The sequence below is a fragment of the Macaca thibetana genome, chromosome 1 (assembly GCF_024542745.1).
Source record: "Macaca thibetana thibetana isolate TM-01 chromosome 1, ASM2454274v1, whole genome shotgun sequence".
Lineage (NCBI taxonomy): Eukaryota > Metazoa > Chordata > Mammalia > Primates > Cercopithecidae > Macaca > Macaca thibetana.
The window spans coordinates 25,440,516-25,468,512 of NC_065578.1; the positions used below are offsets into that span (position 1 = coordinate 25,440,516).

At 54.8% G+C, this 27,997-nt stretch overlaps 1 protein-coding gene across 5 annotated transcripts in view; it reads left to right on the forward strand.

Moving 5' to 3' along the window:
- Window positions 1–27,997, forward strand: part of RPS6KA1 (ribosomal protein S6 kinase A1) — a 46,338-nt gene continuing 18,341 nt past the window's right edge. For 2 of the 5 annotated variants that reach the window (XM_050794856.1, XM_050794880.1), the window contains exons 1-12: window positions 16,125–16,340; window positions 17,170–17,286; window positions 17,493–17,574; window positions 21,767–21,847; window positions 22,014–22,093; window positions 23,936–24,042; window positions 24,759–24,796; window positions 25,140–25,282; window positions 25,698–25,768; window positions 26,076–26,164; window positions 27,192–27,256; window positions 27,531–27,633. In XM_050794856.1, coding sequence (XP_050650813.1) covers window positions 16,206–16,340; window positions 17,170–17,286; window positions 17,493–17,574; window positions 21,767–21,847; window positions 22,014–22,093; window positions 23,936–24,042; window positions 24,759–24,796; window positions 25,140–25,282; window positions 25,698–25,768; window positions 26,076–26,164; window positions 27,192–27,256; window positions 27,531–27,633 — 1,111 coding nt within the window. In that variant the 5' untranslated portion in view covers window positions 16,125–16,205. Of the gene's footprint in view, window positions 242–7,158; window positions 7,204–13,046; window positions 13,452–16,124; window positions 16,341–17,169; window positions 17,287–17,492; window positions 17,575–21,766; window positions 21,848–22,013; window positions 22,094–23,935; window positions 24,043–24,758; window positions 24,797–25,139; window positions 25,283–25,697; window positions 25,769–26,075; window positions 26,165–27,191; window positions 27,257–27,530; window positions 27,634–27,997 lie in introns of those variants that run through there. The other 3 variants (XM_050794865.1, XM_050794890.1, XM_050794871.1) reach the window with 3 other exon arrangements.

Below are 27,997 nucleotides of genomic sequence, written 5' to 3' on the forward strand. Positions count from 1 at the left end.
CGGGTGACGGAGGGAGCCGAAGTGCTAGTGCCGCGGCGGCGGCTGCGGACGGCCCAGCCGGAGCGCGAGGGGCTCGGGGGGGCGCGGCGGTTCGGGTCGCAGAGCCAGGGACCCCTGGACCCGGGAGGCGGCGCAGCCGGGGCCGCCGGAGGAGCGCGGGTGGCCCGGCGGCGGCGCGATGCCGCTCGCCCAGCTCAAGGAGCCCTGGCCGCTCATGGAGCTAGTGCCGCTGGACCCGGAGGTGAGTGAACTGGGCGGGGGACGGGCGCCCGCGGCCGGCGAGCCCGGATCCTCACAGGGGCGGGGCGGCCCGAAGAGCCGCTGTAGCCCGGCAGGCGCCCGCGAGGGCGCGAGTGCCCTCCGATCTCTTGCCCACTGTCCGGCTCCACCCCCCTATGCGCCGGGTGTTCGTGTGCGAGGGACAGTTCCGCCAAGCGCCGACTACCTCCCCGCCATAGCCAGGAGAGGGGATCCTATGGGGCGCTGAGATCTGGCCGCCTTCACCCCACATCTAGGACCCGTCCCGGCATCTGTCCAGAGCTGTCGGAGCTTCCTCCATTAGTGCAAACGGGGAGATCTTCAGTGCCAGATGTCTGGGATTCTATCAGAGACAGGGGTTATGGGACCCCCCACTTCTCCCAGGGCCTTCCGCCAAGAGCCCTGCATCTGGCTTCATCGCCGCTGAGCCTAGAAGGATTTCCCCTCTTGACCCCTGGCGGTTGTGGAGTGTGGGATGGCACCACCCTTCTGGGACTGGAACTCCTGATTTTCTTTGCCCTGAGGCTAGGGCCAGAGGACACCTGTGTTCCCTACCCTGGGCTGTGGAGAAGAGAGTGGGGAAGAGCCCTTAGACCTTGTGAAGATGATTCCTGGCAGGGCGTGGGGGGACCTTGGTGCCTGCCTCCCTTCTTATGCCCCTTCCGGTAGGAAGGGCTGGGCCCTTGGGGAGTTTGGCTTCTGCCAGCCCAGATTCCCCAGACAACTCAGCTCCTTCTCTCCCAGAAGCAGCTCCTGTCCTCCCTTGAGGACTCTGTAGCTCCAGTCCCTAAGCGTGCAGAAGGCCACCTCTTCCTGTGCCTTTTGACCCCAGGGTCAAGGTCAAGCTCCCGAACGAGCTGGTGGAAAACTTCCTCCTTAACCTCTTGCTGGGAAGGAAGCAGGTGATACTGTCCTTCCCAGGTGATTGTTGCGGGTATGCAGGGAGGGAATGGAGGCCTCATTTGAGCCCAGGATCTGAGATGACTTTCTTCCAGTTTGGGCCTGGAGACCCTGCCTCAGTCCCCTCCTCTGCCCTCTCTTACCTAGGGCAGCCACCAAGTGTCCTGCCTCTCAGGACCACAGCCTAAGATCAGGGTGAGCACCCAGGGTCCCCAGCCCCCAGGGTGTGCTGCCCCTTTAAAGGGATGGCCGACACTGGCTATTGGAGGGTGGGCGCGGCAGGATTAGGTAACCAACCTGAAGGCGCAATTTGGAGTAAATTGCTCTGGGATTCCTGCCATGGGGATTTTACAGGCACTGCTAGGCTGCTCAGAGGTTCTCTCGCTGACTCACCCTCTGAGGTGAGGAACACTGCCCTCTGCAGCCCCTGTACTGCCACCCCCTACTAGGACTGGGGCACAAGGTCCTGGGGGTGGTGCTCAGAGGTGCATTCCTTTGCCCAGGCACGCCCCGGGACCAGGCCTCCAAAGGGGAAGGTAGGGCTGGGAAAGGCTGGGGAGAGACTATGCTAATAGGGAGGGTGGACACCCAGGACCTCGATCCTCGGTCTGGGGCACCACTTCCTGCTCCTCTTTAGGGAATCCTGAGGCAGGGGCCAGCTTCCCAAGAGGCCAGATTTAACTGGGAAACTATCTCAGTTTTGAGTTCTGTAACACCTGAGGTCTGTGAGAGGCGAAGACCAGCGGACTTCCTGGGATTCGTGGGACAGGGGGACGCGATTTCCTCAGGAGTTTCGCTCCAGAAACGCTGTGTGATCCTCAGTCAGTCCTCAGCCTGTCTGGGCCTCTGCTTCTCCAGTGGCAAGTGCTAGGTTCTAGCCTCCACTTCCTGGGCCTGAGAGGGTGCAGAGTGTTGGGTACTGTTGTCTGGTCCCCCCTCCCCCACTCCTGGAGGTGCCAGGCGACTGGGTGTTATTGTTTGGGTAACAGGAGCCACAGGGCAGCCACGGTGCAGGTTGGGCTGTTCTCACTGGAGAACAGGGCCTCGCTGTTCTTAGCCCAGGTGACTTGTAAGCGATACAGCCGCCTGACCTGCAGGTACAGGCACCACCGCTGCTGGCAGCTCCTAGCCAGGAAGGAGGCAGGTGAGGGGCTGGTGGGGGGCTTTTCATAGGGACCTAGGATCTGGACTGCTCTGCCCTCCCATAGTGCCGCTGAAAATGGGCCGCTGGGAGGCAGGGCCTGGCCCAGGGTGCAGCCCAGGTGGAGTAATCTGTGGAAAGTGTGGGTGAGGATTCTGGCTGAGCTTCGCTTAGCCTTGTTGAAAGCAGTAGTAGCCTTGTTCCCGGGCCCAGTTCTGCCACGTACAGAGCTTTACTATGTGCCACTCATTCTGCCTTACGAATGTCACCCCACTTTAATTCTCACAACAGCTTCTCAAGGTAGGGATTATTACCCCCATTTTCAGATGGGACAACTGAACTCAGGCTTATGCGTTAATATCAGAGCCAGGATTGCAACCAAGATCTCTCTCTCTTTCACCAAGTGGGAGAGAGGCTCAGGGATGGGGAAGGGCTGGAGCCACACTAGCCCAGGGGGAAGGTGCTCCAAGAGAGGCTCCGGATGTTGGCAGACTCTCCTTATCCTGCAGGGCCCTTGTCCAGTCTTTGCCGAGGGCTGGCAGTGCCAGCCAGCCCTGGCACCTGGCCCCCAGCCTCCAGCAGTGAGCAGGGCTGCCAATGCTGGGCTCAGAACCCAGCTCCTGGGGCTGCTTCCTGCCTGTGGGGCACGTGCTGTCCTTCTCCATCTGCTGCCCAGCTTCTCCAGACGCTGCCCTGGGCCCCTCTTTCCAAGACAGAGCTGCTTGGGTGGGAAGGAAGGATGCCGGTTGGAACCCACTTCTGACATCTTGGAACTGGGGGCAGTGGTCTGGGGCCCTGGGCATCTGCCCTCATGAGCAGTGCTCTCTGAGGAAGAGGACGGAGGGTGGGTCTCCAACCTCTAAGAGGCCAAAGGACTCCTAAGACAAGGTCCTTCATTCAGTACTCTGCAAGGTCAGCACCATTGTCCCCATTCAGTCATTTATTTAGCACTTAGGTGATAAGTACTATTTCAAACAACAAAGTGCAGATGTCAGCAAGGCACACCTGCCCTCATGATACAGATAAGGAAACTGAGACTTTATTTATTTTATTTTTTTTTGAGGTAGAGTCTTGCTCCGTTGCCAGGCTGGAGTGCAGTGGTGCGATCTCGGTTCACTGCAACCTCCACCTCCCGGGTTCAAGCGATTCTCCTGCCTCAGCCTCCTGAGTACCTGGGACTACAGGCCCGCATCACCACACCCAGCTAATTTTTGTATTTTTAGTAGAGTCAGGGTTTCACTATGTTGGCCAGGATGGTCTCCATCTCCTGACCTTGTGATCCGCCTGCCTCAGCCTCCCAAAGTGCTGGAATTGCAGGCATAAGCCAGTGCGCACAGCCGAAACTGAGACTTTAAAAAGTGATATGAGGCCACGCGTGGTAGCTCACGCCTGTAATTCTAGCACTTTGGGAGTCTGAGGCAGGTGGATCACCTGAGGTCAGGAGTTTGAGACCAGCTGGGCCAACATGGCAAAACCCTGCCTCTACTAAAAATACAAAAATTAGCCATGCGTGGTGGTGCGGCCTATAATCCCAGCTACTTGGGAGGCTGAGGCAGGAGAATTGCTTGAATCCGAGGGGGTGGAGGTTGCAGTGAGCTGAGATTGCACCACTGCACTCCAGCCTGGGCAAAAGAGCAAAACTGTCTCTAAAAATGAAATAAAAATAAAAAGTGATATGAGAGACCCAAGGACGGAATAAGTGGCTGGCAGAGCTAGGATTAGTGGCTGTATCTTTGTGGCTGCATAGCTGTGTTCTTTCAAGGATCCTATGCAGCAGTCAGGCCAGAGGGGCAGATGACCCAGGACCCGGGCTCTGAGTGGGAAGCTGGCACCCCGCAACTCCCCTGACCCCCCTACCAGTCTGTTCCCCAGGGCTGCCTGTTTCCCTACTCTTACAGGTTTGGCGTTTCGTAAGAATGACACCCAAGCCAGAGATATAGGGAGTGGAGGCAGCCAGACTGCCTTGGGGGGGTCCCTAAATCATCCAGGCCACTGCTCAAGAAGCCCATACCTCTGGGTACACCTACCCCTTCGTCCCCTCCCTCAGTAGACTTGCAGACACATGACTTTGGGTTATGGTCACGTGTCTCCCACCTGCCTGCTGAGGGACCTCGGGTGAGTCCCTTAACTCTCTGAGCCTTATCTGAAAAATAGGAGTAATAGGACCTGCTCTGGCCTCCTTGCTCTCTTTGCTGGGTTGAACTTTCATTGGATAAACCACATGCTGGACTCTGGCTGGGTGCCAAGGAGTTGATGATGGACAAGCCATGGCCCCTTCCTGAGTTAACCTGCAGCGTGCTTAGTGCTATGGGGGTAGAGAGGAGGGAGGAAAGAACATGAGGCTGTGTGGACAGGGGTGACATTTGAATTCAGTCCTGATAAAAGACCAGGAGTTTGCCAAAGTGACAAGGCAGGAAAGACTTTCTTGGTAGAGGCAGCCACCACACAAATGCTAGGGATATAAAATAGATTGTTTTCAGGGTCTCCAGTTGTTGAGTTTAGCTCAAAAATATGGCCCAATGATAAGAATGGCTGTTGTTTGTAGGCCAGTTACATGCCAGGTATATATATTTATAGGCATTATTTCATTTACTTCTTGTAGCCACCAATGAAGTATGTTACTTTGATCCTCATTTCACAGATGGGGAAACTGAAGCCCCCATAAATGAACTAACCTTCTAGGGGTCACGCAGGTGGTAGAAGCCAGAATTTGAACCCATAAGGTCAGGTTGAAAAACCTACATTCCTAGTGATTGTGCTGGGCAGTTGAAGATGATGGCCTCCAATTCTATGCTAAGGAGCTGGGACTTGAATCTACAGTCCGTGGAGGCCATGGAGGGGTTTGGGGCCTGGTACATAGCAGATTCTCAGCAAATCTTGACTGAGTGAGTTGAGTGCAGTAGTTGCACTTAATTTTAGGAATAATGAAGGTTTGGAGTGGGGAAGGCCATGGGGCAGGGAGCTGGTGGGTAGGCCGTTCTGATCATCTGCAGGAATTATGTCAAGAGTTTAGAATGCCGGGTGAAGTGGGGCTCAGTCTACAAAAGCATCCCTACCCCAGCCCAGCCCCTGGGCCCTGGCCAACCCATCCCTTCTCCCCAGGCTGCTGAGAGATGACAGTGTGTGTATGGATGTGTGTGTGGAGGGGCCTCTAGAACATTTGGCCCCTGGGGAGAGATTAGGGGCATTAAAGGGGCTCAGGGGGCAGGATGTCCTGGGAGTGGCAATGGGGAGCTCTTCCAGGGGCAGGGAGATTATGTAATGGGTAGAGCACAGCTGTGCCTGCTACTGCCAAGCAGGGCTACAGCTGCCCCATGGAACCAGCTCCTGGCTCCAAAGTCCAGATCCAGAGCTGTTCTAGAGCGGGCCTTCCTAGCCGTTGGGAACCTCCTGTCTGCCTCACCACACTCTCCCTGTTCCAGGAGGGGTGGGGCGATTTCTTCAAGCTTCCAAATACCTAGATAGGGTAGGTTACTCACCTCACATCACACAGGAAACAGATGGGCTGGGTTTGACACACCCCAGCGTATTTAATAACCACCTGAGAGTGAAGTCTGGGGGCTGGAAAAGGCAAGACTGACCAGAGAGGGGCTCTGGGCTCTGGGCTGTCATTCAGCTGACCTTTTTTGAGCACCTCCTGGATTTGGGACCAGATTTTTAATCCCCACTCACGAGTTGTGTGACCATAGGCATCATCACTAGGTACCTTCAGAGCCTCAGTTTCCTTCTCTGCCAAATGGGGCCAGGGCCTCCTTCCCAGGGCTGTCGTGAGGATTAAATGGTGCCACAGGACCCAGGCGCAGTGGCTCATGCCTGTAATCCCAGCACTTTGGGAGGCTGAGGCGGGCGGATCACCTGAGGTCAGGAGTTTGAGACCAGCCTGGACAACATGGTGAAACCCCGTCTTTACTAAAAAAAAAAAACAAAAATTGTATTTTTAAAGCCAGGCATGGTGGCACTTGCCTGTAATCCCAGCTACTTGGGAGGCTGAGGCAGGAGGATCACTGGAACCTGGAGGCAGAGGTTGCAGTGAGCTGAGATTGCACCACTGCACTCCAACCTGAGCAACAGAGCAAAACTGTGTCTAAAAAAAAAAAAAAAAAAAGAAAATGATGCCACAGGTGCGAGGCACTGAGCCCACTGCCTGCCATGTGGCAGAGGCTTGGAAGAGAGCAGCTGTTAGCACCAAGCCCTCATGTCTGCCCTCCCGGGACTCCCCGTCTATTAGGAAGGGCAGGCCTGTGTGTAAATAGTCTCTGCAGTGTGACAAGTGCTACAATGAAGGCTGAAGTGGAGGCAGCAGTCATTCTGCCTGGCAAGGTCAGGGGAGGGGTCCTAGAGTGGGGCAGGGCAAGGATAGTAGCCATCATCTCTGGGTTGCACACTTTCCCAGACTTTGTCTCCTTCTACCCTTGCAGCAACTCTGGGAAGTCAGTGTAACTACCCCACCCCATGTTACAGATGGGGAAACTGAGTCCTCTCACAGTTGACTAGTTTGTACAAAGTTTGTATCTGGTAGAGCTGGAAGCTACACATGACCCTTCCTTTCTCCCGGGGAAGAGGTGACATTTGAACTAAGTCTTCAGAGATGAAGTGTTTGCCAGGCAGACAGCATGAGGGTGAGAATGCTGGCCCCTGGGAATGTTCTGCCTGAGTCATGAGGGGCCATTGCCACAATCCTTGGTCTCTGTGCCCTCACCGTGAAAGTGGAGGTGGAGGGACCCACCCAGGACTCCTGCCCCACCACCATGGCCTCCATGGCTATTGGGAGCAGCTAAGGGTGGGGGTGCCCCATGGAGTCTTTCTCCCAAGCGTGTAAGTTCTGACAGTGCTCCCCCAATCTCCTTTCTCTTTTCCAGAATGGACAGACTTCAGGGGAAGAAGCTGGACTTCAGCCATCCAAGGTGAGGACCAGGGCCAGCACCCTGGGCGAGGGGCTGTGGAGGGTCCTGTTTGCATGGCCTTGGAGGAGGTTGAGGGCCCCAGCCTCTAGCCCCTTTGCCCAGCTCAGCTGTCCTTCTCAGGGCCCACCGAATCCTTGTGGCAACCTTGGGCATAGAAATCACTTGTTCCAACCTTCCTATTTTGTAGGTGAGGCAACTGTGGCCCAGAAAGGGTCAGGAGCAGAATCCAGGTCAGGGCTCTGGTTACCTGTTACCCAGGCCAGGATGTGCCTGTGGTTTATTTACTCATGGAATTCATGCTGGCTCTAAGGAGTGATGGGAGGGGCTCAGGCCAGCTGTGCTGCTCCTTTTGGTAGAGCTGTGCTTGTCAAAAGCCTAGAAGTGAGCATCTGGGCACGTGAGCTGAAAAGGGGGTGCTGGTGGCTTCTCAAGGCTAACCAGGCCCATTGCCTGGCATGTGGCACTCATGGCATTTCTTAGGGCTTCCACTTCCAGTCTGGGGCTCATTCCCTCACCCCTGCTATCTCTGCTTCCCCTGGGCCCCTTCCTGTAGCTCCCTACCCCCTGTTGCAGGTTTTGTGTGTTGCCAAAAGCACCAGGGACTAGGTGACAGTGTGTGACCTTGGGGAGGTTCCTTGTACACTCTGGGCCTTGGCTTTCTCATCTCTATATTGGAAAAGACCACATCCCCTTCACAGGGTGGCCGTGAGGTCACAGGAGATGCTGGCCATGGAGGGTCTTTGGAAGCTGCCTAGGCAGGGACAGAGCATGGACTCTGGTGTTAGAGCAAATCTGGGTTCCAGTCCTGGCTCCATCCCCACCATTTAACCAGAAGCTCTTCTCCCTTCTGAGTCTCAGTTTCCTGAGCTGTAAGTTGGGGAAATAGTGCCTATCTCACAGGAGCAATGTGAAGGACGATGAGGTAGTAACTGCCTGGCACATGGCAGCTTTGGTGCCAGCACCGAAAATGTCCTTGTATATTGCTCAGCTCAGCTTCCTGCCAGTGGCCCCACCTTCCAGACCTAGGTTGTCTTGAGCACCAGACCTGCCATAAGCTTGACCTTTGAGATGGATTCAGAATTAGTCCTGATGTTTACCTTGACTTAGCTTCCTAAGATGAGGTGACTGAGCTGGGTAGGGTAGGGCAGGTGAGGGAAGCAGGCTCCCACCCTCTTCTCTGTGGGTTGCTGTGGCAACCTTGGACCAGCAGAGGCCAGTAAATAGTGTGGACTGGGCCCCTTGGTTTATCTCAGCCCATGTCTGCAGAATCTCCTCCCACAAAGTAGCTACCTCTCGTTGCCTAGTAACAAAATGAAGAAGCTGTAGGTTCCCAGTGAAGAAACAGGGTGTTCAGATCTCAGGGCTGAGGTTCTGGGGGTTGCAGAGGAGCTTGCAGCATTTAGGGACCTGTGCTGAGTACAGCTTCTCACCTCAAGAACTGGAGGGGCTGACTGGGAGACGGTAGGAGCTTGCCCAGGCAGGTAATCTTTTGCTCCCAAGCCTATGACTCTTGCTCTAGAGCAGAAGATCGTGGAGTGGGAAGAGAGACAGGGCTGGAGATGGTTGGGACAGGGAGTCTCGAATGCCACTTAAGGAAGAGAAAGAGTTTAACCTATGCCTAGCATCATACCAGGCGCTTTGCATTTAGTTCTCACTACATCCTTGGAGGTAGACTGTTACTATCCCCATTTTACAGATGAGAAAATTGAGGTTCAACATCACAGCTGGTGGGCAATGAAGACAAGTCTTGTTTGGCTTCAAGGTCATTCCTCATAGTCCAGAGAACCCTGAGTGCTGAAGAGGAGGAGCATTGACTTTCTGTGATCCCAAGTGGGACCAGTCCTGGGCGCCTGCTCATCCATCTGTTGCCCCAGCCACCAGTGTCCCTAATGCCCACTTCTGGGCTTAATACACCAGGGGGCGCTCAAACTGTGGTCCGGACCTCATCTCTTTGTGCGGTGAAATGAGCTGGCAATGGGACACTTTATCCTAATGAAACATTCGGTGCACCCTGTTGTACACAGGAGGGCCTAAAATGAAGTCAACATCCCCCACCCTCTGGGAGCTCCCAATCTTTGGGCAGAGGGTGGAGACAGGAAAGCCGTGTGGTTTAGGCGCTATGATGGGGGGAGAGCGCAGCTGTGGGCACATAGAACCTCCGCTCTGTGCCAGGCCCCATGTTGGACAGAGACATATACCACCACCTTCCAGGCGCCCACATTTCTCTCCATAGCATGATGAGATGAGCATGTCCCCGGGAACCCAGCTGATGGCATCTGAGTTCGGGGCTGAGTGTGAACCAGAGACATGGTCATTGCTGTGCATGGCCGAGGAAGAAGAGTTGGGGTGGGCTGTAGGGCACAGGCCATGTTCCCTGCGGAAATGGCATTTGGTTGGGGCTCGAAAGGCAGGATTTGGGCAGCTAGAGAAAGAATTGGGTCTTCCAGGTGGCAAAGAGGCAGGGAAGGGAGTCAGGGATTCTGAGTTCAGAATCCTGCACCTATTTTTTATTTGCCTTGTAACCTTGGGCAAGTCACTTGCCCTGCTGAGGCTCGGGTTCTCTCCTGAAAAATAAAAGGAGAATAAAGCCTATTTCTCAGGGCCACCTGCAAAAGAGAATGTGATGCATATAAATTAAAGTATCTAACAGGGCTTGTGGCACAATGTTGCTGTTTAATGCTTGTTTATTTTATTCATTTCAGGCAGAAAGTGGGATTTGGGATTTGGGTTTTCGCAGCAATACTGTGGATAGCCATCAGGGTGAGAACTCTGTGGATCCCCTCAGCACCTAGATGCATCTGGTACCCTCAGGCACACCAGAGCTCCATTTGTCCTCCCTCCCTTCCTGGGAGTGGACTGGGCATCCCAGGCCCCCTCCCCCAGCTATCTCCGGAGCTGGACCCCTTTGAAGCGCCTGCAGGTCTATTTTGAGAGCTGAGCGTCTCCCCTCCCCTCCTCTCTTCCTGTTTATGAAACCCTGATCCCTCCCGGATCCCTCCTGCTCCCCTGGCCAGAGCTTAGGCAGGATGTGACTGTGGACTTCAGGGAGGCTTGGGCAGCCTCAGGTGTTGGGAGGAACTTCCCTGGGCCTGGCCAGAGAAGGCCAGCCACTGTCCTAGTACCTGGGGCCCTGTGTCTGGGCTCTGTCCTTTCAGCCTGCCCAGGGGAGACCCCACAGCAGTAAGACTAAGTAAACCTGGGAGAAGTTTTGTTTCCAACATCCCCTTGTCTCTGTGGCCCCTTTTGCTTCTAGAAACAATCTGATAGTGGAGCATATTGTTCCAACCTTCATTTTACAGAGGAGGAAACCAAGGTTCATACAGGGAAACAGATTTGCCGGGAGCACTCAGCTAGTGAGTGGCCAGCTCTTCCTGACATCCCACCCTGCCTGCCCCCCTGGCCTTAAGCCCCTTGCTCACACAGGTCTTTCTCTACCTGAAGTGTCTTTTTTTTTCCTCCTTTCTGCCTGGCCAACACTTGTTCATCCTCAGGACCCAGCTGGGCTGCCCCTCTGGAAGGTCTTTCTTGACTTCACCCATTGGCAGATAGTCACCACCTTTGGGCACCCACAGCACCTTGGTTATGGCTGTCTCAGGATAGTTGTGGTTTTTTGGTTTTTTTGTTTTGAGGCAGGGTCTCCCTGTGTTGCCCAGGCTGGAGTGCAGTAGTACAACTACAGCTCACTGTAGCCTTGACCTCCTAGGCTCAAGTGATCCTCCTACCTTAGCTACCAGAGTATCTGGGACTACACGCGCACGCCACTATGCCCAGCCAGGAGTTCAACACAAGCCTGGGCAATACAGGGAGACCCATCCTCTACAAAAAAAATTTATTTTTTTTTTTGAGACGGAGTTTTGCTTTTGTTGCCCAGGCTGGAGTGCAATGGCACGATCTGGTCTCACTGCAACCTCTGCCTTCCAGGTTCAAGCGATTCTCCTGCCTCAGCCTCCCCAGTAGCTGGGATTACAGGCATGTGCCACCATACCTGGCTAATTTTGTATTTTTAGTAGAGATGGGGTTTCTCCATGTTGGTCAGGCTGGTCTCGAACTCCTGACCTCAGTTGATCCGCCTGCCTCAGTCCCCCAAAGTGCTGGGATTACAGGCATAAGCCACTGTGCCTGGCCCTCTACAAAATATTTTTCAAAAATTAACCAGATGTGGTGGTGCGCACTTGTCCTCCCAGCTTACTCCAGAGGCTAAGGTGGGAGCCTGAGAGGCTGCAGTGAACCATGATTACGCCACTGCACTCCAGCCTGGGCAACACAGTGAGACTCTGTCTCAAAAAAAAAAAAAAATGCTGGACACAGTGGCTCATGCCTGTAATCCCAACACTTTGGGAGGCCAAGGCAGGCAGATTGCCTGAGCTTAGGAGTTCGAGACCACCCTGGGCAACATGAAACCCTGTCTCTACTAAAATACAAAAAATTAGCCAGGCATTGTGGAGTGTGCCTGTAGTCCCAGCTACTCGGGAGGCTGAGGCATGAGAATCACTTTGAGCCCAGGAGACGGAGGTTGCAGTGAGCTGAGATCTCACCACGGCACTCCAGCCTGGGCAGCAGAGTGAGACTCCCTCTCAAAAAAAAAAAAAAAAAAAAAAAAGGCTGCATGTGTAACTGCTCCATCAGTAGGAGGCACACTTATCATCATCTCTCCATGCCAGGCCTGACCTAGTGTTGGAGGCCAGCTCCCCTTCAAGGCTGCCAGGGAGCTGTGGACCCCTTCTCACCTGCCTGGTGGCATGCTGGGAGATGTGTCTGAGGACATCTGTCCCACCTGAGGGAGGGGGTAGTGCCTGGGAGGGCCCTGCAAATGCTGCCAGCTGGGGAAGGGGCTGTTGGTGTCCGTTAGGGACAGGATTGGCAGGTGGGCTTGGCTACAGCTGGTAGGGTGGGGACCCTGGAGACCAGGAATCAGGCCCGGGGGCTCTGGGCTTCTCTTCCAGCTGCCCTGTAGGAGGAAGTAAATAAAGAGGAAGTCCCTATGCGGGGGGGATGGGGCAGGGACCAAGGGATGTGGGCTGGTGGCTGTCCTCCCCCCGCCCGCCACCAGAGGCCTCAGGGCCCACACAGCCTTCAGCAAAGGCAGTTCTGAGACTGTTTCCTTCCTGTTGCCCCTTCTGGTACCCTGCTGGCCACAGAGGCTAGTGTGGACTGGGCCCCTTGGTTTATCTCAGTCTGTGTCTGGAGACTGTCCTCCCACAAAGTAGCTACGTCTCTACCTTCTTTCTTTGCATCTGAGGGACCAGGGGTTGGTAGGGAGGGTGAGCTTTGGGGCTCCGAGAGCTGCCCCAGCCTCCAAACTGGTCTGAGGAAGGTGGAGAGCAATGAGAGGCTTGGCTGAGGGAGGCATCTTTCGCAATCTCCCAGCAGCCATCCACCCGCAGACTCTGCAAGGACAGGGAAGGGAAGTCTGTGTGTGCGTGGGGGCGTGTGTTTCTGCATAGGGGTTGTCTGTGGACAGCGTTTCCGATCACTGGCCTGTGTGTGTGTGTGTGTGTGTGTGTGTTCCTGTGCTGTACTGGTGTGAGTGATGAAGTGAGACCACGTAGAAAGGGGCTGGGCCTGGCCAACCCCTGCCCCATAGCTGCCTGCTCCTCCTCTCAGACCTCTGTGAGGTCCTTGGTTGGGCTTTCTGCCCACCTTACCCATCCTGGGGCTTGGGACTGGCAACCATCTTCGGGGCAGCTGAGCAGGGCAGGACCGGGGCCACTGGTGCCTGCTTTCTGGGCTGCCATTGTGGGTGGGCCTAGCCATGGGAAGGGTGCTATGGGGGGTGGGACACAGTATCTAAGCTCTGGGCTGGACAGTCAGACAGTGGCCTTTGCTGACTTTTGCCCCACATTCTTTCAGGTCCCCCCCTCACGTGGATGTTTGCGGGTGCTGATATGCCCACTGTGTCACCGCCTTATCGCCTTGTGACTTCTGTCTCTGCTCTTGTCTGTCCTCCTTAGAGTCAGAGGACATAGGGAGAAGTGTGCCCCTGGGCCTTCCCTGGGGTCATGGGCTTGGGGTCTGCAGTGTCCCCTCTTCTGCAGAGGAGCCTGACCCATCTTCTGCCCCTCCTCCCTGCAGAGGGGGAAGTGAGAAGGAGGGGGGCCAGAGACCCTGCCTTCTGGGCCAGGAAGGCTAAAAAAAAGCAGAAGTAAGAAGAGTAACGGGGCCCTCTGGCCACCGGCCTGAGCCCCACCATGCAGACCCCGGCAGATTTCCCCAGAGTTGAGAGAGACTTGGTTCCCTGTCCCAGAAAGGTGAGCAGAAGAGTCGCCTGCCTCCAGCAGTGTCTGTCACCGTGACTGGGCAAGGAATGGGTTTGGGGGTGGCTCTGTCCCCTGGGGTTTCTGGGTGATTTCCTGCTTCTGTCCCCAGGGAGTGCTCTCAGTCAGAGGCAGACAGATGAGGTAGAGGCTCAGATCTCAGGGTGGGGTGTGCAGGTATTGCTGTGTGTCCTTGGCCCCCCCTCAGTCCCTCTTTGAGCCAGGCTTTCTGCCTGTCCTGCCAGGAGGTTACACTCGGGTCTGATTTGACTGCGGCTCTCTGGTGTTTTTGTGGGGCTGTTCCACCCACTCCTCCATCTGTCAGGGAGGGTTAGGTATCTTCCCCTGAAGACAAGATTGTGTCTCCGAGGGCCAGGACCTATAGTGGGAGGTCCCAGGTGGACTCTAGTACTGAAGGAGAAGGGGGTTTGGGTAGACGGGTGGGCAGGACGTGGCTCTGGCTGATTTACCTGTCCACCCTTTCCTGGCATTTGATGCCTGCTGACCCCAGGCCAGGCAGTAAGCAGGGAGGCACCTGGGTCCAAGCTAGCTCTGCCACTGTTTGCTTTGAGCCTCGGTGAGTCACTGTCTTCTGAGCCTCAGTTCCCTGTTCCTGGAATGAGGATACCAGTTTTTAGGATATGATCAGAGTCAAAGACATCAGATTGCACTCAGGAGATAGTCCTCTCAGCCACTATCTGGGCCCTCCTCAGGTCCTGGCATAGGAGGAAAATCCTAGGGAAATGGAAAACCTCAGAGGTGGGTCTGTAAGAAATACCAGAGTCCTCTCCTGAATGGTGAGAGTTTGCAGATTGTATCCCCTCATCTCTTTCCCCACCCCAGGTACAGCAGCGAGAACCCACAGTTCCGCCCTTAACCCCTTCCTGGGGATCCCTGCCCTGCTGCCTGCCTGTGTATCTGCCAGGTGTCAGACCTATCTGCCCTAGGTATTGTCAGTCTGCTTGGGGCTCGTTGACTGTCCTGCTGTCTCTCTTTGCTGCCTTCCTGTGTCTGTGGTTGGGTTCCAATCTCTCTCGCCACTTGATAAGTGCCTGACTTCACCTGTTGGGCACATGTCACATGTTAGGTGCCTGTTGTTCATGTCCCCTTCTGTCTCTGCCTGTTGGGTTTATGTCTTCATCTGTCTCTGCCTATTGGATACATGTCCCCTTCTGTCTCTGCCTATTGGATACCTGTCCCCTTCTGTCTCTGCCTGTTGGGTTTATGTCCCCTTCTGTCATTGCCTGTTGGGTTCGTGTCACCATCTGTCTCTGCCTGTTGGATACATGTCCCCCTCTGTCATTGCCTGTTGAGGTTTGTTTTTTTTTTTCCCAAGGCAGTCTCGCTCTGTTGCCCAGGCTGGAGTGCACTGACGCGATCTTGGCTCACTGCAACCTCTGCCTCCCGGGTTCACGCCATTCTCCAGCCTCATCCTCCCAAGTAGCTGAGACTACAGGCGCCTGCCACCATGCCTAGCTAATTTTTGTATTTTTAGTAGAGACAGGGTTTCACCATGTAGGCCAGGATGATCTCGATCTCCTGACCTCGTGATCCACCTGCCTTGGCCTCCCAAAGTGCTGGGATTACAGGCGTGAGCCACCGTGCCCAGCCTGCCTGTTGGGTTTATGTCCCCTTCTGTCATTGCCTGTTGGGTTGGAATTCTCTTCTGTCCCTGCCTATTGGAGATGTGTTCCTTCTGCCTTTGCCTGTTGGGTTCATGTCCTCATCTGTCTTTACCTATTGGGTACATGTCCCCTTCTGTCTCTGCCTGTTGGGCTTGTGCCCCATCTGTCTCTGCCTGTTGGGTTTGTATCCTTATCTGCCTACACACATTGGGGATGAGTCTCTGTCCACCTCTGTCTGTTAGATATGAGTCCCCTCCTGCTTCCCCTTATTGGGTACACATCTCCATCTGTTTTCTATTGGATATGAGTTCCTCCTGCCTCTGCCTGTTGGGTGCGTGTCCTTATCCATCCCTGCCTGTTGGGTATGTGTTCTCTCCTGCTCCTGCCTGTTGGATGCCATTCTTCTTTTTTTTTTTTGAGACAGAGTCTCGCTCTGTTGCCCAGGCTGGAGTGCAGTGGCGTGATCTCGGCTCACTGCAAGCTCCACCTCCCGAGTTCACACCATTCTCCTGCCTCAGCCTCCCGAGTAGCTGGGACTACAGGCGCCCGCCACCACACCCAGCTAATTTTTTGTATTTTTAGTAGAGACGGGGTTTCATTGTGTTAGCCAGGATGGTCTCGATCTCCTGACCTCATGATCCGCCTGCCTCGGCCTCCCAGAGTGCTAGGATTACAGACATGATGGATGCCATTCTCATCTGTTTCCACCTGTTGGGTGCCTGCTTCTGCCTGTTGAGTGTCTCTCTTCATCTGCCTCCATATATGAGGCACCTGTCTTTGCCTGTTGGTTACCTGTTTGCTGTTGGGTACCTCTCTGCTGTTGGGTACCTGTCTGCTCAGCAGCTGCACTGGCAGAGGGCTTTCCCTTTGCAGACCCACAGGGAGGATGGGGGAATGGCCAGAGGGCAGCCCTCAGGCACTGAGGAGTGGGGGAGAGAGAGGAAGGGAACGTGGTGAGGGTGTAGGCCTGGTGCTGGGAAACCACAGGCCCTGAGTGATTGGCTCCCTTGGGCCGGGCCCAGCCCCCGCCCTCACCCTGCACATCCGCCTTGGTCCCGGCCACCACCGCGGCAGCCCCGGACTCTGCCTGCTCCTGCCATGGTGCCGTGGCCCTGCTGGGCGGATGGAGCAGGATCCCAAGCCGCCCCGTCTGCGGCTCTGGGCCCTGCTCCCCTGGCTGCCCAGGAAGCAGCGGCCCAGGATCAGCCAGACCTCTCTGCCTGTCCCTGGCCCTGGCTCTGGCCCCCAGCGGGACTCGGTGAGTGTACCCAGATGTCTGGTCCTGGCCTGGCTGTGTCCCTCGCAGCAGGTGCCTGGGAAGCCAGCTTAGCGTAATCTGGCTTTGGGCTGTCCTGGCCCAGGCCTGGCCCTGCGGGGTGACTGGACCCTGCCCAGACTTGCTTCCTGGGTAAGTGAGGAGGTACTTCAGGGCTTCAAGGCAATGGCAGCAGATTAGAGGGAGGGTAGAGTCCTGGAATGGCTAGGGCGTGGCAAGGGGCTTCTAGTAGGTTTGTATGAAGGAAGTTTGGGAAGATGAGCCATGCAGTCTCTGGCCTTAATTCTGACCTGCCCCAGGCCAGCACTTACCAAGTTGATGGGGGAGTTTGGGTGACTCTTGGGTCTTTGTGCACGTCAGCCCTGTCCTACTGACCAGAGGGATCCCCTCATCCCATCCTGACCAGGAACGAAGGCCCAGCTCTACCTCCCCATATGAGAACAAACCTACTTCCTATTGTGGCAACCCTAAAGCAGCAGGGGGAGGGAAGCCCCACAGGCAGACCTGGGGCAGGTCTCTGGGTCTCAACCAGAGCCTGAGGTTGACTCAGCCTGGCCATGCCTGGGCATCCCTTTGGGCCTAATCAGGCCAGAGCATCGGGAGCAATAGGAGTGGTGCCTCTTCTGTTTGACCTCCCCAGCCTTTGAGGCCCTTTTGAAATCAATGACCTTGGAGGCTGGCCCTTCAGGGAAGTCGTCTGTTGGGCCTTTAGGTCTCATCTGCTGAGGTCTGGTGGGAATGGCCTTGGGCAGGGGAACTCCTGCTGCCCGGATGGGGCCCACCATGCCCACCAGCTCTGTCCCTCCATCAGGATGAGGGCGTCCTCAAGGAGATCTCCATCACGCACCACGTCAAGGCTGGCTCTGAGAAGGCTGATCCATCCCATTTCGAGCTCCTCAAGGTTCTGGGCCAGGGATCGTTTGGCAAAGTGAGTCATGAGCCCGTGGCTGTGAAGGCAACCCTCGTCATGTTAGAGGTGGGGGTCAGTGGTCACCTAGGGGCCCAAAGGATCAGAGGTCACCTTGGTACCCAGGGAGAACAAAAAGACCAGCTTGGGGCTCAGAGAAGATGGAGGTCAGCCTGGGCGCAGACCTCTCCCATCTTCTGCCCTTGCTTCCCTCTCTGCCTTCTCAGGTCTTCCTGGTACGGAAAGTCACCCGGCCTGACAGTGGGCACCTGTATGCTATGAAGGTGCTGAAGAAGGCGACGCTGAAAGGTGAGTAGGGACACCTCCCTGTGCAGAACCCAGGCTGGGCTGAGGGAGGCAGCCCAGACTTCAGGGGCCTTGGGTCTGGCAAGGGAGACGGCTCTGTCTTCAGGAGCACCTAGTTCAAAGGTGGAGAAACAGGCCTATTTCTCAGCCATCTCTCCCCACCCAGTCCCCCTCCCCCTAAGCCAAGTGCCAATGACTGGCTGTGAAGGTCTGGAAGGTGGTAACAGGGTAAATATAATATGTTTGTCAGAGGGCAGGGCCCTCAGCTACTTAGCTGGTTAAGCAGAGGCGTTCTGACTGTTGATGCTAGCAGAGTCTGAGGGAGACCTCTGTGGCCCCTAACTCAGGGGCCTGAGAGAAGGGTGTGAGTGAAGAGGCAGGGAGCCCAGGGAGGCAGCTGGGCCAGGCGAGAGAGGGTGAGTCCAGGCAGGGCCACAGAGCTGGATGGCAGAGAGGTTCAGAAGGGAACCCTGAGCCAAGATTAGAGTTCTGGGGACTTACAAAGGATATGAGGATGGTTGGTAGTGGGTTTTGGGTTGAACACTGACCCCGTGGCCTGGGAGCCCGTGTGACCACTGACCTGGCGGAGTCGCAGCCAGGTGCCCTTCCTTGACCAAGTCTCCCTTTAAATAAAAGTCACGGCCGGGCGCGGGGGCTCACACCTGTAATCCCAGCACTGTGGGAGGCCAAGGCGGGTGGATCATTTGAGGTCAGGAGTTCAAGACCTGGCCAACATGTTGATACCCTGTCTCTACTAAAAGTACAAAGAAATGAGCTGGGTGTGGTGGTGCGCCCCTGTAATCCCAGTCAGAGCCAAGTCCTAGCTGGGGAGGTCGTGGGGGCAGTAGGAGGCGTCAGCCTTAAGGATGTTATGGGTGGCTTTGGTCTCCTAAGGCCAGCCTGGTGGGGGTGGGAGTCATCCCCCAGGAGGTATGGTGGCAGCTTCAGAGGGAGGAGAAAGTTGAAAAGCCTGGGTTCCTGCTGTGAAGGGCTTGCAGGCTGGGCCGGAGAGGCTAAGCATACCCGACAGTGTGATGCAGCCGGTGCTGAGACTGATGTGCGTGGATATCCGACGGGCTGGGGAGCTGGGAGTGGTGGTGCAGCCTTGCAGAGGGTGGGACCAGAGGCCAAGGGGACACCTAAGGAGCGGTAAGCCTTGAAGGACGAGTGGATTTCTCCAGACCAAAAATGGTCGAGGAAGAGACCCTGGGAAGGAGAAACTGTTTGCCTGACCTAAAGTACAGAGGTGGTTTGAAAATGTAAGGTAGGCTGGGCGCCATGGCTCATACCTGTAATCCTAGCACTTTGGAAGGCTGAGGCGAGTGGATCACTTGAGGTCAGGAGTTCGAGACCAGTCTGGCCAACATGGGAAAACCCCATCTCTACTAAAATACAAAAATTAGCTGGGTTTGCTGGTGTGCACCTGTAGTCCCAGCTACTCAGGAGGTTGAGGCACAAGAATCGCTTGAACCCAGGAGGTGGAGGTTGCAGCGAGTAAAGATCGCGGCACCATACTCCAGCCTAGGCGATGAGAGCAAAACTCCATCTCAAAAAAAAAAAAAAAAAAAAAAAAAAAAAGGAAAAAGAAAATGTAAGGTGACCAAAATAGTTAACTCTGGTGTGGTCCCTGTCGTGTCTAGTGAGGAAAATACAAAAATTAAAATAGAGGAAGGGGCCCACTGATGTGAAAAGTGCTCTGAAGGGAACCAGCTCTGTAGCCCTGTGTGCTGACACAGAAGGCGTGTTGGAAGGCAGCTGCAGCTTCTACTTGTAGCAAGGGCCGAGGATTGTGTCCCGAACAAGACTCTGGAAAGACGTGCAGGAGGAGCACATTGGCCAGATCTCCTAAGATAAGCAACTGTGAGCATCAATTCTAGAATGGCAGTGACGATTGAATAGAATTCATACTAGATGGATGGACTAGTGAAGGCTTTGGGACTATGAGGCTGGAGAGGAAACTGCCGATCCAGTACATGGACCAAAAAAGCCTTTAGTTTTGCACTGTGTGTATTGCTCAGACATTTTGTCTGGTCTTAGTAAGCATTCCTTAGCCTTCCACCTCTCCTTTTAATAGAAGTCAAGGCCGGGTGTGGTGGCTCACGCCTGCAATCCCAGCACTTTGGGAGGCCAAGGTGGGCGGATCATTTGAGGTCAGGAGTTCAAGACCAGCCTGGCCAACATGGTGAAACCCTGTCTCTACTAAAAATACAAAAAAAATGAGCCGGGTGTGGTGCGCCTGTAATCCCAGCTACTCGGGAGGCTGAGGCACAAGAATTACTTGAATCTGGGAGGCAGAGGTTGCAGTGAGCCAAGATCACACCACTGCACTCCAGCTTGAGTGACAGAGTCTCATAAAAAACAAACAAAAAAACAAAGGCCACATGAGAGGTCTCAGTCAAGGGATAATCAATATTGTAATAAACTTAAGTTGAAACACAGTGCCCAAAATGAACCTAAGCAGCCAAGTCCAAAAGCCTATTTTTTTTTTTTCTTTCCCAAGACAGAGTCTCGGCACATGCCACCAGGCTGGCTACTTTTTTGTATTTTTTACTAGAGACAGGGTTTCACCACGTTGGCCAGGATGGTCTCGACCTCCTGACCTCATGATCTGCCTGCCTTGGCCTCCCAAAGTGCTGGGATTACAGGCGTGAGCCACCACACCTGGCCCTAAAATTTGTATTTTTTTTTTTTTTTTTTTGAGATGGAATCTCACTCTGTCGCCCAGGCTAGAGTGCAGTGGCGCAATCTCGGCTCACTGCAACCTCCGCCTCCCGGGTTCAAGCCATTCTCCTGCCTCAGCCTCCCTAGTAGCTGGGACTACAGGTGCCGCCACCACGCCCGGCTAATTTTTTTTGTATTTTTAGTAGAGACGGGGTTTCACCGTGTTAGCCAGGATGGTCTCGATCTCCTGACCTTGTGATCCGCCCGCCTCGGCCTCCCAAAGTGCTGGGATTACAGGCGTGAAAAATTTGTATTTTTAATGCAGACAGGGTTTCACCGTGTTGGCCAGACTAGTCTTGAACTCCTGACCTCAAGTGATCCACCTGCCTTGGCCTCCCAAAGTGCTGGGATTACAGGCATGAGCCACCCCCGGCCCAAAAGCCTGTTCTAATCACACTAGAAAAATCAATAGGCCGGGCGTGGTGGCTCAAGCCTGTAATCCCAGCACTTTGGGAGGCCGAGACGGGCGGATCACGAGGTCAAGAGATCGAGACCATCCTGGCTAACGTGGTGAAACCCCGTCTCTACTAAAAAAAAAAAAAAATACAAAAAACTAGCCGGGCGAGGTGGCGGGCGCCTGTAGTCCCAGCTACTCGGGAGGCTGAGGCAGAAGAATGGCGTAAACCCGGGAGGTGGAGCTTGCAGTGAGCTGAGATCCGGCCACTGCACTCCAGCCTGGGTGACAGAGCGAGAGCAAGACTCTGTCTCAAAAAAAAAAAAAAGAAAAATCAATAAAACATGATACTTGGTGGGCTTCAATAAATTTAGAAGGCAACCTGAAAAAGAGAAGAGTGCTCTGAAGGAGAAGCACTGTAGGAATCCAGAAGGCCCTAACTCAGCTTGGCAAATTAGGGAGTGCTTCCTAGAGGAGGTGAGGCCTAAGCTGAGCCAAAGAACCTGCTGAGAGTCAGAACTGCCTGACAACTTTTATTCTTTAAAAAAAAAAAAACATATATGAAGGGTGCCCGCCTAGACCCATGGATCGGGATTTTAGTCCCAGGGAATCTGCCTCTCTAGCTCCCCAGGTAGCCGTTCTTACCAGCCCTGACTGGAATTTGGGAATTTTTATGCCAGATGGAAAGCAGGGCTGGTGAAGGCGTGCCAGGGGGAGGTGCAGAGGCAAAGTCTGAGGATGTGACAAAACAGAGCACCTGGGGAGCAGGTTGCTCAGACTGGCTGGTTAACAGGCCTTGATGGGGCGTGGTGGGAGAAGGGACCAGAGAGAAGGGCAGGGTGCCAAGGCCCCAGCTGTGGGCACTGCTGTGAGGGGTGGGAGCAAGGAGCCAGCCAAGGAGCCAGAAACAGACTGGGAAGGAAGAAACCTGAGGATTGAGTGTCCCCAAAGCCCTGGGTGAGGGGGCCTTGGGACCTCAGGCCTGGAGGAACAAGTGGAAAAGAGATCCTTTAGCGGGGGCTTGGGAGTGACTGTGTTGAGTGTCTAGACTACTGGTGACTTCCTTTCTCGTCTGGCCAGTACGTGACCGTGTCCGGACCAAGATGGAGAGAGACATCCTGGCTGATGTAAACCACCCATTCGTGGTGAAGCTGCACTATGGTAAAGCTGCAGGCCCTATCTGAGCTCCTACCCTACCCATCTTTCACCCTTGCCTGTGGTCTGTACACTCTCCCACCGCCTGCCTGGTAGGCCAAGGGAGCCAGGGCTGAAGGGGCAGGTCGTAAGGCCCGGGTGACTCTACCATTGCCTTTCTCCCTCTCCCCAGCCTTCCAGACCGAGGGCAAGCTGTATCTCATTCTGGACTTCCTGCGTGGTGGGGACCTCTTCACACGGCTCTCAAAAGAGGTGAGCTGACATCTACTGCCAGAGGGCCCCGGCATGGAGCTGGGGGACAACAAGGTCTCCCATCCCAGGGCCCTGTACAGAATGTGTTCAGATGGCTTGAATCTGGAACCACCCAGGCCTGCCTAGCAGCCCCTGGCCCGGGAAATACCATTCACCCTCGGATGGAGGCCATACGCTGGCAAGGTCTCTGAGAGTTTCTCCCAAGGAAACTCTGGGGAGCTAAGGGTTCCTCTCACCTCCGCACCTGCATTCTTCCAGGGCTGCTCTGAGCAGAGGTGTGAAGATAGGGGAGAAGCCCAAAGTCACCCAGAGAGCCAGACACTTCAGCAGTCATCTCCCATATGTCATCCAACAGGATTTTGAACCAATATAAAAGGATTTGAGGCTGGGCGCAGTGGCTCACACCTGTAATCCCAGCACTTTGGGAGGCCGAGGCGGGCGGATCAGGAGGTTAGGAGATCGAGACCATCCTGGCCAACATGGTGAAACCCCGTCTCTACTAAAAATACAAAAATTAGCTGGGTATGGTGGAGTGTGCCTGTAATCCCAGCTACTCAGGAAGCAGAGGCACAAGAATCGCTTGAACCCGGGAGGCAGAGGTTACAGTGAACCAAGATCGTGCCACTGCACTCCAGCCTGGTGACAGAGCGAGACTCCGTCTCAAAAAATAAAAAAAAAAGATTTGAGCTAGAAAATGGGGTCATTCATACAATTCAGACTTTAAAGAGAATCTAGCCTTTTTTGTTTTTTTTTAATTGTAATTTTTTTTTTTTTTTTTTTTTTTTGAGATGGAGTTTTGCTCTTGTCACCCAAGCTGGAGTGCAATGGCAGGGTCTCAGCTCACTGCAACCTCCGCCTCCCGGATTCAAGCGATTCTCCCGCCTCAGCCTCCCGAGTAGCTGGGATGACAGGTGCATGCCACCATGCCTGGTTAATTTTTGTATTTTTAGTGGAGATGGGGTTTCTCCATGTTGGCCAGGCTGGCCTTGAACTCCTGACCTCAGGTGATCTGCCTGCCTCAGCCTTCCAAAGTGCTGGCTGGGATTATAGGTGTGAGCCACGGCACCCGGCTTAAATTGTTATTTTCCCGAGTAGCTGGGATGACAGGTTCATGCCACCATGCCTGGTTAATTTTTGTATTTTTAGTAGAGATGGGGTTTCTCCATGTTGGCCAGGCTGGTCTCGAACTCCTGACCTCAGGTGATCCGCCTGCCTCAGCCTCCCAAAGTGCTGGCTGGGATTATAGGCATGAGCCACCGTGCTTGGCTTAAATTGTTATTTTAATGTTTGAATAGGAAATACATTTACATGATTCAAAAGAAAAATATTCACAAAGAAGTCTTACTCCCGCCCCAGCCCCCTCTATCCCCACCCATAAACGTTATTATTGCTTTCTTGTTTAACTTTCCCATGTTTCTTTTGCAAACAAATCTGATGTATGTTCATTCCTACCCCCACTTCCTTATGTAAAAAGTACTATTCTGTATACACTGTTCTGTACCTTGCTTTTTTCAAGATAGTACATCTTGGAGCTCACTCCATCTCAGAAGTTCTAGTTTATAGCCGCAAAGCACTCCATTATGCAGGGGATACAACTGATTCCAGCCTTCTACTCTTGGACCCTAGGCCTGTTTCCAACCCCTTCTATTTCCGAACGATGCCACAATGAGTGGTTTGCGTATTAGTCATTTCATACTTTGTATGACAAGAAGGCTATATGGCCTGGCGTCTCCAAGGGTCCTCCCAGGGTGGCCCTTCAGGACCAGGAAGCTGCTGACTGCCCAGTGCCCCAGCTCTTAAGGAAGAGGAGGGCCTGCTGAAGATCCCTCCTGTGTTTTGCAGGTGATGTTCACGGAGGAGGATGTGAAGTTTTACCTGGCTGAGCTAGCTCTGGGCCTGGATCACCTGCACAGCCTGGGTATCATTTACAGAGACCTCAAGCCTGAGAAGTGAGTGAAGCCTCCAGCCCCACCCCTGCCTCCCCAGGGGAGGCCTCTTCTAGGACAGGGCCATCCTGAGGTGGGTGGGCATGGCTTTCTCCAGGGACGTCCTCCTGTCTTGGGCAATCTGAGGAATGGGTGAGTGGGGTGGGTGGTAGTGCCAGCTGCCCAGTCACTAATGCTACCGTTCCCAAGGGCCAGGTACCTTCCATGCAGGTAATGTTGCCCATCTTTTTTTTCTAATCTAGTGTGACATTGGAGATGCTACCTTTAGAGGTCTTTCCTTGATACAGCCCTGTAGAATTTTCCCTAATATCTAATTACCCTCAAATGATAACTAAGGAGCCAGGGGCAGGTGGTGAGTTGGAATAAGATCTGGGTTTAGCGTTAGGTAGCCTTGTATTCAAATCCTGTCTCCACCTACTAGCTAGACCTACTAGCTTGATGACTGTAGAGCTACTTAACTGCCCTAAGCCTTAGTTTCCCCATTAGCAAAATGGGGCCCTAATAGTACCTGCCTCACACAGTTGCTTCAAGGATTAGCAAAAAAGATAGGCAACATCCCTGCATGGCACTGCTACCACCCTGCAATGCCCACCCTGTCATCAGAGATAACTGGGTGGAGCACCTCCTCTGGGCTGAGCCCAACTCCCACAGCCCTGTGGTGACACCACCACCCCCACGGCCACAGCTGAGGAGCCCTGACCCCTATTCCTCTATTACAGCATCCTTCTGGATGAGGAGGGCCACATCAAACTCACTGGTGAGTGGAGGCCGCCTGCCCCCTTGGGCCCCAGGGGAGGGCAGGGCAAGGTCCTAATAGGTCTCGCTGAGTGCTGGGGCCTCATTCTTCCTGAGAAGCTGTGCCTGTTACTTGGAAGTGTTCAAAAACTCAGGCCTCAGACTTGGAACACCCTCAGTTGGAATCCCAGCCCCTCATTGTGTAATGCAGGGCAGGTCACCTGACCTCTCTGGGCCTTAACTTCCTCCTGAGTGTCATGGGGGTGATGGCTTCTGGCCTCTGGGCACGGGGGTTGGGTGTGCAAAGGGTGGCAGCAAGGAAGGCAGGGTTCCTGAGGTGTGTCCTCCTGCCCTCCTTGCTGTAGACTTTGGCCTGAGCAAGGAGGCCATTGACCACGAGAAGAAGGCCTACTCCTTCTGCGGGACAGTGGAGTACATGGCCCCCGAGGTCGTCAACCGCCAGGGCCACTCCCACAGTGCGGATTGGTGGTCCTATGGGGTGTTGATGGTGAGTGCCCAGACAGGGGTAAAGGATCCAGCCCAAGCCTCTGGCCTCAGTCTCCCCATCTGTACAGTGAGGGGGTTGATCATCTCTAGGGCTCTCCCCGTCTCCTCTCACAGCCAAGCTGGCCTCACTCTATATTCAGCTGTGGTTTTCCTCCTTGGAAGGATCCCAGGCTTGACCCCACCTGGGACACACCTAACCCAGTGCTGGCCTTCTCCCCAGCCCCGCGCCCCCACTGCTGCGCCTGGTGGTCTGGGTTGGCAGAGGCAAGAGGGACGGACGTAATTCTTGCTCCAGGAAGACTTGGATGTATCAGCAAGAATCCTGGGACTAGGGCAGAGGGGCCTGGATAGGAGGAGGCGGGAGGTGTGTGGGGGAGACAGGGATCAGAGCCTGAATAGACCCTTGTCCTCTGCAGTTTGAGATGCTGACGGGCTCCCTGCCCTTCCAGGGGAAGGACCGGAAGGAAACCATGACATTGATTCTGAAGTAAGCCCCAGCCCTGCCCTGATAACAATGGACTCCTCCAAGCCCCAGCCCCAGTTTGGGGGTCAGAATATTATTACCCTGTCCCTGCCTCAGATTCCCTTTCTAATGAGGCTCTCCTCTGGGTTAAACATTATACCTTCCTTTTTCATCCGTAGGGGCCTGTGGTTGGGAACCCTGAAGTCTTTGGGAAGTGAATTAGTGGATGGCTTGTCTAGACCGAACTGGGAACTAAACCTGGACAGGGGCCGGGGGAGATGGGGCCTCTGGGGCGGGGCTCGGCCTTGATGAGTCCCGGGGGCTGTTTCAGGGCGAAGCTAGGCATGCCCCAGTTTCTGAGCACCGAAGCCCAGAGCCTCTTGCGGGCCCTGTTCAAGCGGAATCCTGCCAACCGGCTCGGTAAGCAGCCCCAGCTCAGGGGAGGGGATGTGGCGATGGGGAGCCGGGTACAGCTGCAGCCTAGGCCACAGGGCCACATCTGGGCTGAAAGGGGCCGTTGTGCTTTGTGTGGGCAGACAATGCCGCGGGCCACCCTGCCTTCTGGCTCCATGTGTGGTGTTGTGGAGGGGGGAGCTGACCTGTGTGTAGGGGGAAGGCAGGAACTGAGTCATCCCTACTCCCTCTGGGGACAAGGACAGAGGCCCCTACACAGCTTCTCCGCCAAGGCTGCTGGCACAAGAGAAAGAGCATGAGCTCAGGAGTCAGAAGGCACAGGTCCCAATCCCGGCTCTGTGTCAGGTCCCCACTGCCTGGCATGAAACAGTCCCTGTATAAATATTTGTTAAACGAATGAGGCCACTTATGAACTAAGTAACCCCGGGCAGGTGACTTCACCTCTCTACACCCAGGTTCCTCGTCTTAATGGGAGATGATGATCCCAAGCTTGCTTCAGGGCTCTGTTGATGAAATGAGGTTGCGTGAACATGCCGGCATGTAGTAGGTATCCAGTGTGTGCTGGCTTCCCTGGCTCCTGGGTTCATCTGGTCCATGACCAGCTGTGTAAGGTCCAGTCCAGGCCCCTGGGGTTGAATGGAGTGACAACCTGTTCTATGGTTGAAAATGTCAATAGGATAAGAGGAACAGAGATGAGGCTTGCGTTGGAATGAGGTGGGGCTCTCTGTAGGTCTCAGAGCAAGCTCAGCTTCTGTTCTGACTGTGTGGCCTTGGAGAAGTTGCCTAAAGTCTCTGGGCCTTCCTCCTCCCACTAGTACATTGGAACTTCTTCATCAGAAGCTCCAGAAAGTGGAAAATGCTGAGTAGGTGACAGGCCTCAGGGTGATGGCTGGGTAGATTTGAGGCAGAGTGAGCCCATTTTCCCCTCTGCTCCAGCAGCTGGTCCCAGAGCCCTGTGAGGCTGCTTGGTGGGCAGGGTGGTGTCTGGGGGTTGCGCCACCCAGGCTCAGACCCTTCATTTGGGCTCTTTCAGGCTCTGGCCCTGATGGGGCAGAGGAAATCAAGCGGCATGTCTTCTACTCCACCATTGACTGGAATGTGAGTGTGTCCACCCACGCCAGGGCTCCGGCCATCTTGGCCACAGGAAGGGTGGTGGGAGGGGAGCCTCTGCTAGCAAGGGCCCCAGACGCAGGAGCAGAGGGTCACAGCCTGCCCTTGAAGACAAGGGCTGGCCTCCTGAGGGCAAGCAATTATGCTGTTGTCTGCTGGGCAACATGGCCTATGTTCCAAGCCCAGCACCTCCTCCTGCATGGGGCTCCTGGTGGGCTGTTGAGGGTGCTGTGGTGACCAGGGTGCCCATCCCACTGTGCAGAAGCTATACCGTCGTGAGATCAAGCCACCCTTCAAGCCAGCAGTGGCTCAGCCTGATGACACCTTCTACTTTGACACTGAGTTCACGTCCCGCACACCCAAGGGTGCGTCTCTTATCTGTTTTGTCTGTCTTGGGCTGGTACAGGAGAGAAGCCGGGAGTCGGTGGCAGCTTGCGGGGCAGAGATAGTCAGGGACACTGACAGGCCGAGGTGTGTGGATGGGCAGGCGGGTGAGTTTCTGGCTCCGTGGGACTCTGACTTTCGCCCTGTCTCACTCTGCCTGACTCTCTCACTCTGGGGTTCTGTGGGTCTCTTTGTGTCTGGTGAGAGAGTAGGAGTCGGGGTGTGTGGGTGGTGAAGGCCACAGTAGAAAAGTCGGGACCCCTGCCAGGGGCACCTTCCAGTCCACTGGGAAGACCAAACACATCAGGCTTACCATCACGTCAGGGAGAAGGAATCTGACCCAGC